Source organism: Podarcis melisellensis, assembly GCF_964234715.1.
Source record: "Podarcis melisellensis genome assembly, chromosome: 2".
Classification (NCBI taxonomy): Eukaryota; Metazoa; Chordata; class Lepidosauria; order Squamata; family Lacertidae; genus Podarcis; species Podarcis melisellensis.
Window position 1 is genome coordinate 87,877,985 of NC_138529.1, and position 18,578 is coordinate 87,896,562.

Here is an 18,578-nt window from a genome sequence, read left to right on the forward strand (position 1 = left end):
AATACACCACAAAAAAGCCTGTAGTCTCAGGATTGTTCACACTTTTATATTCTAAGTTTTAATGTTGGGTACCACAAATTAGTTTAAAAAAAAGAAGTCTCACTTGGATTTATGGAAATGCTGGTATGATTTAGTATCTTGAGGCAGATAGGAAGACATTAGGTCCTTGTGTCCTAATTATGTGTCCTTTGTCCTTTGCGACCACAAATAGTTTCTCCCTTGCTCTTTTACAGTCTTTGTTTCCTTTTTCTTCTTCCTTTGAGACATTAGAAGCTGCCAAAGTGTTGAACTCTGGTGCTGAGTTTAGCAAACAGTACTAAAGGGCTAAGAGAGTTCATCGTGTTTTTGTTCATTATGTTTAGTGGTTGGGCTTAGCGTGATTTCTTCAAGTTCTTAAGACTGAAGTCACATCACCAGAGAGTTGCCTACATCTGAGCAGCTGCAGTGGTGTGATCACAAGGGGAAACAATAGTGTGACTGTGACTCTAGACAACTCACATTTTCTATAGTTGAGAAAGCACTTCTTAGTTACTGCAGTCATGGGAATAATGATGCTATACACTGATGTTTCTGCGTATGAAAATGGTACTGCTATTTCTTTTTTGCATGGCATGGGGGAAACTGACAGTGGACCGCTACAAGGACAGGAGTGAATGTTTCTTCTGGAAGAAGCTGACTAGTGATAGGAAGTTTTTATTACTCAGTTGAGTCATCAGCCCGGTGGTGGGATAGGATCTGTAGGGACTTGTGGAGGACCCTTTATCTGGCATTCGTGTGTGTCTCTGGGTGTGTGAAGATGGCAGTTGGCTTCTGTGACTTTGAGAACCCTTCAAGCTCTACAGTTCTAATGATTATCAGGACTCCCCCCCCCCCCACTGGAACTCAGTTCTGGCACCTTTCAGGTGGGCACCATTGGCATTAATAGAGAATAAAGGAGGCGTTCATGGTGAGTCCCTGCTCCTCTTTTTCTATAAAAATAGCACTGAATGATGATTACTACAGTGGAACCTCGATTGTTGAATGCTTTGGAAGTTGAACGTTTTGGCTTTCAAACGCCAACAACCCAGAAGTGAATGCTTCCATTTTTGAATCCGCCTCAGAAGTACAACAGCTTCCGAGGTGTGTTTCTCCATTTTTCTCAATGGAACTTGCTGACCGGCAATTGTGCCTCGGTTGTCAAATGTTTCGGAAGTCGAAAGGTCTTGTGGAACGGATTACGTTCGGTGACCGAGGTTCCACTGTATTTATTCTTTAAGATTTTATACCGCCCTTCATCCATTGACCTTAGGGTGGTTCATAACATAAAAGACAACTTCTTTTACCTTCAGCGTCTGAAGGCTCTTCCCTTGATAACTTCATGCAAGAAGCTACAAAAGACCAAGCAACCCATTTTGAAGTAGCATAATTTCTCCGTGGTCTGTTGTTGGCAGCAAATACATTCATCAACTTTTTGTTCTTATGGAGCAGTGTGGTTCCCTCCAGATGTGGTGGAATACCACTCCCATCAGCCCCAGCCAGCTGGGCTTCTGGTGAGGGATGATATGAGCTGGAGTCCACAACAAAGCAGAACATTTCTTTGGCTTCCTCTGCTGTAAACCAGCTATACATAGAGACTTTTAGTGTTGCCGCCTTCTCTGATTCCTGCGGTGTTGACGAGGTATATGTGGTAGACCCAGAGCAGAGTAGTGGCTTCTTGTGGCCTATCTTGGCCTTATAGTCTCTTTGACATCTTCATTCTGTACAAAGCCTGGTCTCAGCCATTTACCGTATTTTTCGCTCTATAAGACGCACCAGACCATAAGACGCACCTAGTTTTTGGAGGAGTAAAACAAGAAAAAAAGTATTCTGAATCTCAGAAGCCAGAACAACAAGAGGGATCACTGTGCAGTGAAAGCAGCAATCCATCTTGCTGTTCTGGCTTCTATGATAGCTGCGCAGCCTGCATTCACTCCATAAGACGCACACACATTTCGCCTTACTTTTTAGGAGGGAAAAAGTGAGTCTTATAGAGCAAAAAATATGGTAATTGCCGTAAACTTTCCCCAGAAACATGCATCCCCCAGTCTCCTTAGATTTGTGTACCCAGGACACGTTTTAATGTCCAGTAAATAAAACATAAAAATAAGTTCTAGAATTCAGAGGAAAGAGTGTGTGCTGCTAAAAGCAGTCTATTGTGTATTAATAGTTCTGTTTCGTCTCTTATCTAAGAAGATTAATGGCGTCCATAATATTCAAACACACACAGGCCTGGGATGGAGTTTATAGAGGAACCATTGTATATTTTATGAGGTAATAAAGAAATAATTATGGTGAAACCGCTCGGCTGGATTGTATTTTAAGGTTAAAAGAAATGTTCCCAACTTCAATTGATCATTGAAAAATGTGACTTTTACTGCGCAGCTGTGAATTTTTTTGGATTTCTACTCTGGTAGGTTTGTGAAAGGCATAGCTTTTCCCTTCCTCCTTTCAAAGGTGGGTTTGGTGGTTGTTTGGTTGATAGTTCTACAAAAAATGGGGGGGGATATAGTAGAATTTTGGCGGGGCCTCAGCTCACTTTTCAGCAGTTGCTCCCTTATCCCACCACTGTGGCCCATTCAGAAGGGTAGCCTGACCTTTGTGAGAAGCATTTGGAGGGCTTCAGGAGACTGCCAGGTGAGGAAAGGTACAAATTCACCTTCACTGAAACGTCTTACATTAGTAATTTTCTGGATCCAAACCATATACGTTATTTTCTCTCTTTTTTTTTAAAAAAAAATATTTATTACTTTTAAAAGTTACAAAAAAGGAGAAGAAAGAAAAAGAAAGACAAAAAAGAAAAAAAACAGAAGAGAAAAAAAGCAAAAACAATACAATACAATATATAAACAATACAAAACCCAACCTAAACCCATTAAACTAAACACATAAATGAAGCAAAACAAAAACAATTTTTAAAAATCCCTCCTTTTCCATACTCTATCCTTCATTCCCTTGTTTCCTCGACTTCCTCACACCTCCCTTTTTGTATCCCACTTCTAGTACTTGTTTCAGCAAATCCTTTCCATCTTTCTCTATTTTCTTTCATATTATAAACATATAAGTTATTTTCTCTTTCCCTCCCAGTTTCTGGGTTTATGTGAATAAATATAATTTTATTTCAGTAGAATACTGACCTGGTGGTAATTGTGGTAAGTTGGCGTTAAAGTCAGTGAGAACCCCCCGCTCCCGAAACAAGAGGATTGGAGTGGTTTTACTGGGCTGCTTTGTAATATATCCGAATCTTAGGGATGTCTGTTCTTCATCTAGGACTGAAGGCTACTGACCCAAACCTTTCTGAATAAATTTCAGCTCACATGAAAACAAACAAACAGAGCCTTCCTGCTTGAAAGCAGAGACCAGGATTTATTAGCAGGGTGACATTTTCAAGGAATTGAGATGTGAAATGCAATTTCAAAGTGCCCATATTCCAGACTGTCCTGGTGGAGAACCGTTACTTGATAAGAGTTGTAAATAGGTTTATGCAGTACATATCAAAAAGAGGTATGGCGGGGTTCTTCTTGCAAGCTTATACAGGCAATTTTATTTATTTATTTATTTAGTGACATTTATGTAGAGCTGCAGCCAGTACTATGTCAGTTTTCATTTCTCAGTACAAGAAAGTATTGCTCTGATGTGTAGAGATCATTCCTATTCTGATTAGTTCAATACTAGTCCTACTCAGAGTAGACCCACTGAAATTCATGTAGGCGCCAGGCAAAAATCTTCCTTTTTAAACAGGTCTTTGGTTGACCCGATCAACATCCCATACCCTTTTAAAATGTGGCTCTTTTTTTGGAGGGGGGTATTATTGGATTATTGCTTTCATATTTATTTTACACACTGTGATATTTTTATGTGAACCGCCCTGAGAACTCTGGGTATAGGGTGGTATATATTCAATCAATCAATCAATCAATCAATAAAATAAATTCGCATGATTAACGGATCAGACCAAAGAACAATTTAGTTCAGCCTCTTGTTCCCCACTGTGGCCAGCCAGATGTCCGGTGAGCCCCTGAACTGAGCATGGCCCCACAGCACTCTCCCACTGTTGTTTTCCAGCAATTATGTATGCTGTTCATGATTGATTAATTGCCTGCTTTGTTTCGTTATCATGTGAAGTGCATGGTCTTTTGCTATGGGGAGTTCCAGGAGCCTTGTCATCTTATTTTTTTTTCCAAGTGAATTTTTATTGTTTTCCTTACATATTCTTTTCCAACAAATTGTAATAACACCATACATTCCCTTTGACTCTGCCGAGTCGCGACCCCCCTCCCTCCCCACAACTGGTATATTTATCCCCTTTCCATCGCGCACATCATTCTCATATTAGGACTATTATACATTGGAGGTATTATGTCAATCCTGCTAGTGTCTTGACCTCTTTACAATTCTTCTTTAAATATTCAATAAATTTACTCCAGTTATTTTGGTATCTTTGATCTCCCTGGTCCTGGATCCTCCCTGACAGTTTGGCAAGTTCTGCATATTCTGTTAACTTCGCCTGCCACTTCTGAATAGTTGGTATGTCTTGTACTTTCCATCTTTGGGCCAGAAGGGTTCTCGCGGCAGCTGTAGCATACATGAACAAAGTTTGATCCAGGAGCCTTGTCATCTTAGATTGAGAAACATTAAACGGTTGGGCAAACCTGTGCGTACTGATCGACTGCTTTCTTCCGTTGCCCCCTTTGGCCATTGTGTGGTGTGATTGCCCCTGAAAACTCATTGGATCAAATTGACACAAAGTGAAAACAAGGATTAGGATTCATCTAAGGAATCTTGAGAAGTGACCAAAAGTGATTTTCAGACCTCCAAAGATAAATACAGGAGGTGGGAGTCTTTCCCCAATCCTCTTAAGTTTTTGACATCTGCTGTGCCCATCTCTTCTTTTACTTGTGCTAAGTCTAAAATTATATAAATTACAGTGGTACCTCAGGTTAAGAACTTAATTCGTTCTGGAGGTCCATTCTTAACCTGAAACTGTTCTTAACCTGAGACACCACTTTAGCTAATGGGGCCTCCCGCTGCCACCATTCCACTGCCGCGTGATTTCTGTTCTCATCCTGAAGCAAAGTTCTTAACCCGAGGTACTATTTCTGGGTTAACAGAGTCTGTAACCTGAAGCGTATGTAACCTGAGGTACCACTCTATGTGTATCTGAAGAAGTGTGCATGCACACGAAAGCTTATACCCAGACCAAACTTAGTTGGTCTCTAAGGTGCCACTGGACAATTTTTAAAATTTATTTCAATTGCATCAGACCAACGCGGCTACCTACCTGAATCTAAAATATGCCAACCTACTTGTTTCCAGATGTTAAAGTGAACCCATGGTGTTCCATTATTCACATTGTTGTGACCTATCCTAGGACTTTCTAGTGAAGGGTGGGTAAAAATAAATAAATAAATAAATAAATAAATAAATAGCCAGACTCTTGGGTCTAATTATGTGGTATGGTTGCACCCAATATATGACCACTAGATGTCACCACTTAGCTTATTGAAGTTATCAAAAGAATGAGTATTATAACTTCAGTAGCAATATTTTTGTCATCTTTTTGTGTTACATTTTTGCTTTTTGGTTCTTCTGCGTGATATACATGCAGGACTGCCTGTTGTGGGCCTGAAGGGCCCTGCCCTTGCCTCTCTCCACCTGGTTTGGGGCAGGGCTTGACAGACTTCACAAGGACTGCGGCTGCTGCTTAGCAGAGAGGGCTCCTCTTTTAAATTGTTTTTAATTTTTATCTGTGTTGTTTTAAATGAGACCATCTTGGCTGTGAACCCATGGAAGACATGCACCCTGCCTTGCTGGCTTTTTCCCATCTGGCCTGGGAGAATGGGGCGCTGACTGACTCCAGCTACAAAAGCTGAGGCTGTTGAACAGATTCTTGGGCTGGAGTATTGTTTATGGGGGGTTGAGAGAGCTGTTGCTGTTATTGATATTATTGTTGTATCTTTAGTTTTAGATCTTACGATTTACGTGGAAATTGTTTCCATTTGATTGTGTACTTTTTGATGTATTCTATTTATTATTTATGATTTCTGTTATGTTTGTATTTATTTAAATCTTGTGTTGTAAGCAGCCTTGAACATAGTTTCTACACTTGATCTTAGCCAAAAGGCCGAGAAGCGATGCCTTGAGCATAGTTTCAACCATGGAAAGGCAGCATACAAACAAAATGATGATGATGATGATGATGATACATAGCTGGAATGAACATATATGTGTCACCAGGAACCATTATTCATTATCATCATCATTATCACAAGAGTGGCGCATGTTCTGGTTATCTTCCTCTTGGAATACTGCAATGTGCTCTACGTGGGGCTACCTTTGAAGGTGACCCGGAAACTGCAATTAATCCAGAATAATCTAGACTGGTGACTGGGAACGGCTGCCGAGACCACATAACACCAGTCTTGAAAAAACTACATTGCCTCCCAGTACGTTTCCGAGCACAATTCAATGTGTTGGTGCTGAACTTTAAAGCCCTAAACGGCCTTGGCCCAGTATACCTGAAGGAGCGTCTCCACCCTCATTGTTCAGCCCCGACGCTGAGGTCCAGTGCCAAGAGCCTTCTGGCAGTTCCCTCACTGCGAGAAGTGAAGTTGCAGGGAACCATACAGAGGGCCTTCTCGGTAGTGGCACCCGCCCTGTGGAACGCCCTCCCATCAGATGTCATAAACAGCTATATGACATTTAGAAGACATCTGAAGGCAGCCCTGTTTAGGGAGGTTTTTAATGACTGATGTTTTAATGTATTTTTAACCTTCCATTGGAAGCCGCCCAGAGTGGCTGGGGAAACCCAGCCAGATGGGTGGGGTATAAATAGTAATTATTATTATTATTATTATTATTATTATTATTATTATTATTTATTATTTTATATTTATTAAATTTCTATACTGCCCTTCATCTGATGATCACAGGGTGGTTTACAATATAAAAACACAAAAATACATAGCATAGTAATACACTGACATAGTTCTGTATTTACTCCTAGACAGCGGCTGTTCCAGGCAGTCTTAGATCCTGCAGCACTTTCTTCTCCAAAGCTACTTACCAAGAAGGCTTCTGACCAAGTCCATATTTTGAGTTCCTCGGTTGGTCTTGTTTTAAAACAAGAACAGCAATCTGCTGATACCTTTATAGTTAAAGAGACCATTCCAGCCCGTAGAAAGCACTTAAACCCATCTGAAAAGGAAAGTAAACAGATCAAAATGGAGCAGGAGGAGATCCCATGTGGCTCTCAAGAGGACCAAGAGACTCTTCACACAGAAGCAGCAGGCACCAGAACCCCTGAAACGCCTTCCACATCTGCAATAAAAGTTATCCCAAAGGGTAAGTTGTTGGTTTTGTTCTATCGTTATTTTTTCTGTATGCACCAAGGTTCCACATTGATTTTTCACCTGTACTCAGATGGGTCTTTTAGGGTTGGATTATTAAGGAGTTTAAGTTTTTGGTTCAATCATGAGTTTACTGAAACATTGACTCCAGTGAAATGTAAGGTTCATATTCATTTCTTAAGTTTGTTTCACAAACTGCTTTCTCTCTCTGATTCTGTGCATTCCCTGTGCATTCTTTACGGCACCTTAAATGGAAATGTGTACAAAGTGATCTCTTGTCCTAATGGTTTAGCTTCCTGCTGGGTTCATGCACGCCCCTCCTTCCTCTCCTCTCCTGTTGTGTGACGGTAAAGAGGAGATTGGAAGTGTCCATTCCCTTTAAAAATTAACCACAGTTTAGCATTTTGTTGAAACCCTAAACTGTGGTTAATCTTAGTGTTAGTGGACACCAGGCAATTTCAGAAACTATGGCTTGCACTTTCCTTATTTCAGCTTACCTTGGTTAAGAGTAATCACAGTTTGTCTGGGTAGAGATGATAGGGCAAGTTATGGTTTGTCTTAAAAATCTGGAGCAGAAGTAGAAGTTTCTGAACTCATTCTTGTAGCCATTCTTGAGGAACAAGCCTGGGGAAAGGAATTACATTCATTCTTGTAATGTTAAGTATAGTTTACCATAGTAAACCAGCCCATAGTTCAATTATCATGCTACAGTGGCTCAAAAAATGAATCTGGTGCACTGAGCCATAACTATGCCTTCTGCAACAATCAACTAGTATCAGCTAGTGTGATGCAGCACATATGTGGTTTAAATAGTGCTCAGCCATCTGATGGAAAGGTATTCCTATTAACACAGAAAATGTTAAATATATTAAGAGATATTACAACTCTGTGTAATAGAATGGTTTCTACTGTGTTTAAATTCTTGCTCAGTGTAACATCCTGTTTCTTTTTGGGTCTTAAGAAAAAGGCAATAAGATGCCCATCAGGTGATAATGTTAAAAGGATTCTGCTGTAGTTTTTTTCAGTTGAACATTTTTTGGTTTAAAAATGGACTTTGATAGAATCCCTAGTCAAGTGGTGCTTTGCAGTTGAAGCCTCCTTAATTCCAAAAGAAGTGGAAAATTCAGAGGTTATGTTTTTAAATTGCCAGTAATAAAGCCTTTACATTCATGATATACCACTGTTGTTCTTGCATATTTTGATTAGCATTTTTTTTGCTGCCTTAATATGAAAGGGGAAAGAGTGCAAACTTTCTAACTCCATCTTGTGAATTGAGTCATAAATGTGAAATGCAACAATATCCTTTGTACGCTACCTTATATCACATATAATTATCTTTGCTAATTTATATGTTATTTGGAATACAGTGTGGGAACCCAGTTGGCCTAGAAACAAAACATTATTGCTTAGATGAATTTGGCATTCCTGATCTCTTTTTTCAGTGTTATTTATAGAAGCGTCGGAGCACATTTTAATAATTAACATTTCAAGAAATGCTACATTAGTAAGTGACGTCCCAGTCTCTATGCCCATGAAAAATAAACTTTACTCCCTGCTCCCAAATTCCAGTCCAATTATTCCATTTGCAATAATTCCAATTATTATATAGGAATAATTACTGTGTTTTAAGGATATTGTGTTTCTAATGGTGTTTATCATTTTATGTTGGAAACCACACAGAGAATAATGCTTTTGGGTGGCTTTATATAAAACCAGCAAGTAAATAAGTAAAATATTCCCCTTCCCTGTCTGAAGCATAAGGAAAATAAATGCAGTACTATATTCCATTTTTTATTTTCTGTCCTCTGGCTTTGTACTTCTCTATTTGGCCTTCCCCCTTTATGTCTCCGAGACATACTCTGAACCTTTTAAAGCTGTGACTTACAGTGGTATAGCTGAGCTGAATATCTGTATACAATTAATTTGTTGCATAAGTTGCCTTATAAAAATGTTCTCTAGGTGACATAACACAGATAAATAAATAGACAAAATTAAAGCATGACACAGCAACTCAATAAACCATAACTCAATAACGCCAAACCAGCGGTAGGACAATAAAATCCAGCCATAAAATCCAACATTGCCCTGTTCCAAGTGCTAAAGGGAGCCTGAGGTGACAAAACAAGAAAGGGAGTTAAGCAGATATGCAAAGAGAGGGTAGGTAGCACACATTTATTTAATTAAAACAGTTCAGAATAATAAGGATCCAGTGTAAGAACATTGTATGCTAGGAGCCAGATCCTGAAAGAACTCATAACTCAGGAGCTACATTCTAGGGGTAGGAAGCCTGTAGATACCTATGCTAACTCTGCGGGAAAGCTGGAGGGGCCACAGTAAACTAGGCTAAAAGCTTCCATTTTGGAGAAGGGAGGAAACTCCACCATATATAGTTCTACAAAACACAGATCTTGCTAGTGGGAGAATCAGCTTAGTTTTAAAAAGAGTGGGCTTAGCCTTCTTTAAAAACACCCCTCACCCTTCATAAGCTCTGTTCCCCTATATTATAAATGTTAGACTGTTGTTGTGGGTTAAAATAAGGTGCAGCTGAAAACTTGCAGCTGTCAGTGCAAGTTAAAACCAGGTAAAATTTAGTCAGGTCTATCAAAGCTAGGGACGTGGGTGGCACAGAGCCTAGGACTTGCCGATCAGAAGGTCGGCGGTTCGAATCCCCACAACGGGGTGAGCTTCCGTTGCTTGGTCCCTGCTCCTGCCAACCTAGCAGTTCAAAAGCACATCAAAGTGCAAGTAGATAAATAGGTACTGCTCTGGCGGGAAGGTAAACGGCGTTTCCGTGCACTGCTCTGGTTCGCCAGAAGCGGCTTAGTTATGCTGACCACATGACCCAAAAGCTGTACGCCAGCTCCCTCGGCCACTAAAGCGAGATGAGCACTGCAACCCCAGAGTCTGCCACGACTGGACCTAATGGGATGGAGAACATAATTCTGAGGAAGAGGGAAACATTCCCTTCAAAGGGGCCAAATTCCTTGGGGGACAAACAAATATCATGCTGAGGTCAGGTTTTAGTAGGACTTTGAAGTCTGCACCTAAGAATCATGCCTGTGATGGACCACATTCCTGTTCCACATTGGCAGAAATATTAAGATTCCAAACACAGAGAATATGGGTTTGGAATCCAAAGTGGTTGTGTGTATGTTGTAGGGGAAAGTGGTGATTAAGAGAAGAATGATCTTTCCATGTCTTTTGATGCTTTGCTTCAAATGGATCCTTCTGATGCTGCTTTAAAGAGAAAGTGATTCTTTGGATTTTAGGATGTGAATTAATATGCACTTTTGACTTCAATTTTCTGCTGGAGAACGGAGCTTCCCTTTTTTCCAGGCTGGCAGGAAATGTTCTGCAGACCTGGACCACTGGGCTGCGTCATTTGGGGTAAATGCAGTCATGTTTGGGAAAATCTAGACGAGGATGCATTGCTGGTGCCATTGTGTATCTTAAATATCCTAAATTTGCTAGAGGAAAGACATGTTTCTATATAGAAAGTGGCTGGTGAGGTCTGTACTTGTATTTTTGCGGAAGTAAGCTCCATTTGGAACAGGTAACAAAATGGTGTTCATATATTAGAAACACCTCCACCCCAAAATCTGCATTTTGCTTTGCACATAAATACCAATGCTTTCCCTCCTCCCTTATGAAAATAAATGGTTTTCTTCAGTTGGCAAGCATTCTTTAGGAATGGCCATGTTAACATGAATGCTTTCAAATGTTTCAGTGGAGTGCCCTGTCTGCGGGGTTCCTGTTCAAGAACTTCATATAAATAAACACCTTGATGGCTGCTTGAGAAGAGATGAGAAGAAAGACAGTCTCCGAAGGTAAGATACTTGAGTGAGTGAGCTTCTGGTGAATGCTGCCCATTCTTGCTGCAAGGAGATGCAGTTATGTGCCAGATTGTGCCAAGTTTTTTTGTTTGCTTGTGAACAAATGATATTAATATGCACCACCCAAAAGGGGGGGAAATGCCACTATCAACAACAAAACTCCAGGTGTTCAATTTATTCAAAGTCATTGGATTTATTGAATAAAGGGGAACATCTGTCCTGCACAGTTGTCTGGAAACTAGCTGAATCAGTCTTGCTGCCTTTGTATCAATATTTGGGTCTTTGTCACTTTCTTAGCCAGACTTAAAGCAAGCACCCACTGACTTCCTTTGAATCCTTCATAGATGCTATTGTATTGTTAGCTAAGGGCATCATTTATGCTTATTTATAATATCATTCAGGTACCACTTTTGGATGACAGCCCAGCCTGGGTACAGGCATATAAAAAATAGCATAGCTGAATCTTTGGAAGAAAGATGATGGGCATTATGTCTGGACCTCTTCCTCTACCTTGTCAATCAACACAAATAAGAAGGAGGCACAGTGCAAAATTCTCAGTAGGTGGAGCACTACCCTTGCAAGACCTCATTGGCTATATCCAAATTATAGTTATACTTACTGGAAGAGGCATAGGCAGATTGATTCATCCTCCCCCGCCCCCCATTTTGGAACTATCCAACAATGTGGATGTTCTGTAACGTGATTCCTGATTACTTCCAAGAATTTCTGCACATCATTATTATTAGATAACTGCAGGTAACTTTTTAAAGCCATGCTTCAGAATCTAATGATGCTGGGTCCATGCATCAAGACCTAATGAAGCAGTTATATAGACCAGCAAAGTCGATAGAAGATTCTCATATAGTCTTCTAAAGAGCCATGAATGCTTTGGAGACTGATTATGTACAAACTTGCTCAGCAAGTGCAACAAACCAGAAAGCTTTATTTTGAAGAAAAGATGTTAGGGTGCTATGGCTTCCAGTTGTCTGCTATGTTAGAAGTCCTTCAAGCTTCTGATCACATCCAATCAAGTACAGACACACATCTTTTTTACTATGATTACATCCAATCTATCTCAGTAGTCTGTGAGCTTCTCCTTAGGGTGTTTTCCTCTAATTGTTCCACAAGCTTACCCAGGATGTACTCATGATTGCCATACCAGTGAGTTTGCTTTTGCTCTTAAAGATCAGTGGTCTCGTTGCATTGTTATGCACGTTCCTTTATTTTGGACATAGAAAAACGCTTTCCAGCCATGTATTTTAATCCCTTCTCCCTCTTTTCTCTCATAAAAGCACACACAAAGCCAGGATAGTGAGTGAACGGACAAGTTTAAATGCAGTGATTATGTTTAACCATTTAAAACAACAACAATAACAACCAGCATAGTGTGTGATACATTATTTGCACAATACAAATGTGGGGGGAGGACAGCCTTAATTGATTTCATTAGTAAGAAACTAATGTCATTAGTAGGGAAGTAACATCTCTGATTGATCCCAGTAGATCATATATAAAGTCTTGTGTAGATGAAATCACCTTGAATAAAAGAATCATGAATGGAGTTCATTTGTGAATAGGGTAGAAAGGTTTATTCTGCATTACTGTGTGAAATAGCAATAGCACAAACAGGGTGAACGATGTCAAAGATTTTTTTATTTTTTTAAAGAGATGAAACGCGTGAGTTGCCTGTGGAGCCTGAGCTTGTTGCTAGGGAACATTATTGGTGGCATTTGTCGCAAATTGTTTTGAATGCCTGTGGCAGGACAGTGATTCATATGTGTTAGAAATAATAAATAAACAAGAAGGGATTAGATAAGTTTGTGGAGTACAAGAGGCGCTGGAGCCAAATTTGTCAAGTTAGTTAGGGAATGCAGTTGCATGTACCTATTGACTATATCTGTGACTGCGAGAAATAGAGAGGCGTGATTGCAGAGATGGGCCTCTTCATTATCGTCTGTTTTCCCACTTAGGAATATAGAATTCACTTCCAGTGAAACAGAATATCATGCTTGATGGGAATGCAATGGGGTCTAACAAACTTAAGATATATACACTGCCTTTTTCTTTAAGGAGTTCTTCATAACTATGTAAGGCAGACTCCAGCTTTTTAAGGCCTTAGTTGCACAAAGACTATTTGTTTTCTATTGTGTCTCAAAGATCACAGTGTACATTCAAATGGCCCAAGGTCACCCAGTGAGCTTCATGACAAAGTAGGGATTTGAACCCTGGTCCCCCGGCTCCTAGACAGGCACTGTGACCACTGCACCACACTGGCCCACTGGGAGGATGACCACCTGCAACTTGTTCCAGTTTGCTGACCCTCAAAATGTTTGGCTTACCCATTTACTATAGGGTGCTCATGCAGGTTGCTCTGTAGCTGTGGTTATGAGCTCCACAACTATGGCAAAGCTCTACATACCTCTTTCCATGCCACCCTCAAATGCATAATGGTGATTTAGAACACAGGAAAAGGAAGTCTTGTTAACAGAGCACTGTTATTTCTAAAGTGGTAGGCCTATTCAGGCTGTCAGTACAGTGGTGCCTCGCAAGACGAAATTAATTCGTTCCGTGAGGCTCTTTGTATAGCGGTTTTTTCGTCTTGTGAAGCAAGCCCATTGACAGCTTAGCGGATTAGCGCTATTAGCGGTTTAGCGGCTTTTAGCGATCAGCTGTTAAGCGGCTTATCAGCGGATCAGCTGATAAGCGGCTTAGCGGCTTAGGAAAAGGGGGGAAAAGGGGAAAAAAACGAAGGAACTCGCAAGACTTTTTTGTCTTGTGAAGCAAGCCCATAGGGAAATTCGTTTTGCGAAGCGCCTCCAAAATGGAAAACCCTTTTGTCTAGCGGGTTTTCCGTCTTGCGAGGCGTTCGTCTTGCGGGGCAGCACTGTACCATGAGTATTGAGTGTGTCAAATGAGCTATAGGTGTGTCCCCAGTCAACCCATGATGACCTTCGATGCACATAGCATTTTCAGCCTAGGGATGATTAACCTCATGTTGGAAACCGTATACATGGTGACCTTGGGCCAGTCACTCACTCTTGGCCTGAGCTTCAAACTAAACTCAAACTCAAGCTGAGGCTCCAATACTTTGGCCACCTCATGAGAAGAGAAGACTCCCTGGAAAAGACCCTGATGTTGGGAAAGATGGAGGGCACACGGAGAAGGGGGCGACAGAGGACGAGATGGTTGGGCAGTGTTCTCGAAGCTACTAACATGAGTTTGACGGAACTGTGGGAGGCAGTGGAAAACAGGAGTGCCTGGCGTGCTCTGGTCCATGGGGTCACGAGGAGTCGGACATGATTAAACGACTAAACAACAACAACATGACCAGCAAATTTATTTCATTATGAGGAGGGGTAGCCCCATGTGTCCCCTTCACCTGTTTGGAACAAAGTGCCTAAATAGGACTCATGTTGACTTGTGATCCAAACTATAGGGACACAATGGCTGTGTTTAGATGATAAGTTCAACAGCTGAGCTGGGAACTGGTGCCCATGCACAGCTTCTTTGAGTGAGCAAACAGATTACAAAGTCTTCCATTAACTATAGTTTCCTGTTTTGTTTGAACTGGGAAACTATGGCTAACAGGTTTGGAACAAGCCAGGATATGAGGCTATGGTTCAAAGATTGCTTAAAATCATAACTTGTTCTAAAGACATTAACTGTAGTGTCCTGGTTTCATGAAGCAAGAAACTAATAGTTAAAGATTTCCTGGCTTATTTTTCCACATCACATGAAGGGGCTGCATTGCACACTCACTGAGCAGTAGTTGTGCTGTCGGTTCTGATATAAATTTATTGAGCCATTTCTCCAGCTCTGATTTCAAACTTTGATCTAATTCTTAGTGGAATAGTAGGAAATATGAGCATGGCTAATCTGCCATTAATTTTGTTTTGCAAATGATGCACTGGGATTTTGAAATTTCTGTATTTGCTCAGTAGTTAATTCTTTCCCTTGTGCTCTCTCTAGTTCAAATGTGTGCTTTCATTACCAAAAGTTCTTAGTGTTATACTGAATGCAAAATACCACAAGCTTACCATGTATTAGCACTTTGCCATGGAAAGACAATGACAAATGTTTGCAAGTCATCTTATTTCCACAGAGGTCTCTGTATTGCACTCTGAACAGGTGCTAGCATCTTTATTTTGACAGCTTTTTGACTGTTTCTTGATTTTTGTTATTACTTGCAGATGTAAAGATTTATATATGGCTGGAACACGCTTTCCCTCTGGAATTCTAAGAAATGTGGCTGTTTTCTGTAATGTGGTTTATTTTTGTCTAGGCGTCATGCAGTTTAAAACAGCCTCTGAGAAGATTCTTGTCTCAAAAGATTTAGCTACTAAAAGTTATTGAGCATGACCTTGGCAATGTGTTCAACTTCCTTACAGTGGCAGTTAGGAGATTTAGCTTGCCTGTAAGGAATATTATCTGGGGTGGGTTGGGTTTTTTTTTGCTTCACATGGAAAATGGCCAACATATATTTTAAAGCAGTATTTCAGAGGGGCAGTTATTTATGATTCTGGGTTTCACACAGGAAACCTAGTAACTGCATACAAGTATGCTAACCTTTTTCTGTTTTCTGAGCTTAAAATGATGTGTGAAACTGGTTGTCAGTGCAGACTCTTGAAAAAGCTCAGTTCCCATTCTTTCTTTAAACAAAGATTTTTTGCCTCATAGGCTCATTTGCACATTAAGCTGTACCATGGCAAAGAAAACCTAACCTTCAATAGCCTTCATGCATTCAAATAATGAGCGGGGGGGGGGGGCTGTCCCTGCCAACTTTACCCTCCATAATTTCATGTGTGGGGGGTGGAAGGCTTGAAGAGGGAACATACATGGGTTCCCTCTTCAGACTTTCTGCCCAATTTAATAGTGATTTTGGGGCAGGGCCAGCATGTGTGCTGCTAACTCCCACTCCATGTGTGGTTTGAAAATGTGGAGGTTCGAAGAAGCAACTCCCCCCACCCCCTATTAACCAGCATGATAGAATCATACATTACGTTTTGAAGTTGGTTTGCAAGCCAAAACCAATTCTCAAAAAAGTAGTGTGCATTTTCTAAAAAAAACACACACACTGGAACATTATTCTTTTTTAAAATAATTTTTTATTAGATTTCCCACAATGATAACACAAACCACAAAGCAAAATGATACACGAAAATAGGAAAAAAGAAAAAAAAAGAACAATAAACAGATAAATGATAACAACAAACTTAATTCTTCACAAATCCCACCTATTAAACATCTTGGTTGACTTCCTCAAATCCCTCCCTTCTGAGTTTCCTTGTAATTAAAAGTAACAGCTTTCCAATATCATTATTAAACTAAAACAATTTCCAATTATAGTCCATCTTACTCACTTATCTTAACTTTCTAAATCCCATTTATTTAATTATAACTTAGTTTAATCCTAGGTCTATTTGTTTCTTTCAAGTAATTTCTATTTTTTAATATTACAATATTTATTCAAATAGTCCATAAATTTCCTCCAATCCTCTTGCAACTCCTCAGGTCAGCTAGCTCCGAAAAGTCCATCATCTTCATCTGCCAATCTTCCACTGTTGGTAGTTCTTGTGTTTTCCAATTTTTAGAAAGTAATATTCGGCCGGCCATTGTGGCATACAAAAATAATTTAACATCTTTCTTGGGCAATTCCAAACCTATTATTCCAAGAAGAAAGGAATTATTTAAACATGCTTAACTTGTCAAACAGTTTTGATTGGTCAATTTCCCAAGCCTTGAGCGCACTGAACCGCAGAGAAAGGCACCCTGAGCAGAGGGAGAACGTGTAGACTAGCATCTCCAGGCTTGGAGTATTTGGAAGTTCAAACCATGCTTAATGCAAACCATAGCTTAGCTTGATGTCTGCATTTGAATCATGCTTGTGAGAATTAGATTGCACAGGGAATACAGTTGTTAAAGAGACTTCTCAAGGAGCGGAATGCATGTGCTGCACTGTTATAGAGGTTCAATAATGGCTCGGGTGGTCTTGAAAATACTGTGTGGTCCTGGAAACCAGAGTGTGCAGTTTCACAGGGACTGTGGATTCCAACTTTTCCCAGTCTGATGCTGATCCTTCAATCCAGACTCATAAGGGAGCAGTTCTGTAGCCTTCACCTGTCAGCCTCTTCAGCAGCTTTTATTTTGTTTGCAATTTATGCTGTTAGGATGGTTGGAAGTAATATAATGCAGTTTTACCCATTGAAAAATTGCATTCCCTACCAGCATCTCAAAGAACCGCCTCCCATAGAGAAAGTGTATCTTCTCGCCACCTGCATTACAGAAAACAAGGATTATGATAATTAGAACGCTCCACTTAAAACTGCAGTTAAAATTAAAGCTTGCTTTCAAATACATTTAACTTCATTTTTCGATATGATGTGTTCAGGACTTGCCAATAAAACACACTTCCAAAGCAAAATCATGTTTCCTGTTGCTGAACAGCTGGAAGACCATTTCCTTTCCATTTGACACAAACGCCCTCTGTTGTTGGAACCCTTGAGGTTGCCAAACTGTTTGTTGCGGGGTGAAAGTATCCATTGGGATGATGAAGTTTGGCCTCATGGTCGCTGATGGCATCTTTGCTGTGGTATGCTGAAGATTCTAATATGAATACAACTCAAGCATGGAAGCTAATTTCAGAGACTTTGCTTTCTGACCTGATAGGCATGAGTGACAGAGCTTTTGCTGTAGTCGTGCCAAGGTTGTGGGATGCCCTTCCCAAGGCAGGCTGCCTAGATCAACCTCTAATCATTTTCTGGTGGGCAGTAAAGATAGTTCCTTGAGCAAGCCTTTTGGGGTTGTGGCATTTTAGTAACAATGTACTGATCTGTGTTAAATTCTGATGTTGTAAACTGTTGGTCCTATTGTTGGTTTTATATTTTGTAAGAGGTTTTCATTATCTAAGAGAAAAGTTGAATTAAAAAAACTTGAAATAATAATTAATAACGAGTTCCATTAACTGGCACTCGAAGGAATTTGGTCATAGTAATACATTATATTGCCAATTTATATTAAAAATTAATATAATTTATATAATTGTATAATATCAGAAAGAAAGACCCAAAGTATTCGGCTCATGGCATTTCATATTCTGTAATGTGATAGTTTTTTAACATTTTATCTGAATCAAACCTCTGATCCCCTCAGCTTAGCTTACATCACAAGGTTGTTCTGACAGTAGAAAGTGGAGAGAACGTTGAGCTCCTCGGAGCTGAAGCAGGTTATAACAGTATTTAATAAAAATGATGTTGATGATGATGACGACGACAATGATAATAATAATAATATTTGGTGTTGGGAAAGGAATGCTATACCCGACTGAGAGGGATGAAAAGTGGAGATGCTTAGGAAAAGTACCAGGAATGCTGTTATCCACCAC

The 18,578-nt window shown here is 40.1% G+C and overlaps 1 protein-coding gene across 2 annotated transcripts in view; it reads left to right on the top strand.

Annotated features, from left to right (window-relative positions):
* RAD18 (RAD18 E3 ubiquitin protein ligase) overlaps nt 1-18,578 on the top strand; it is a 108,615-nt gene that overhangs the window by 18,619 nt on the left and 71,418 nt on the right. For both annotated transcript variants that reach the window (XM_081902739.1, XM_081902740.1), the window contains exons 5-6: nt 7,022-7,359; nt 11,092-11,191. In XM_081902739.1, the coding sequence (XP_081758865.1) occupies nt 7,022-7,359; nt 11,092-11,191 (438 nt within the window). The remainder of the gene's footprint in view (nt 1-7,021; nt 7,360-11,091; nt 11,192-18,578) is intronic.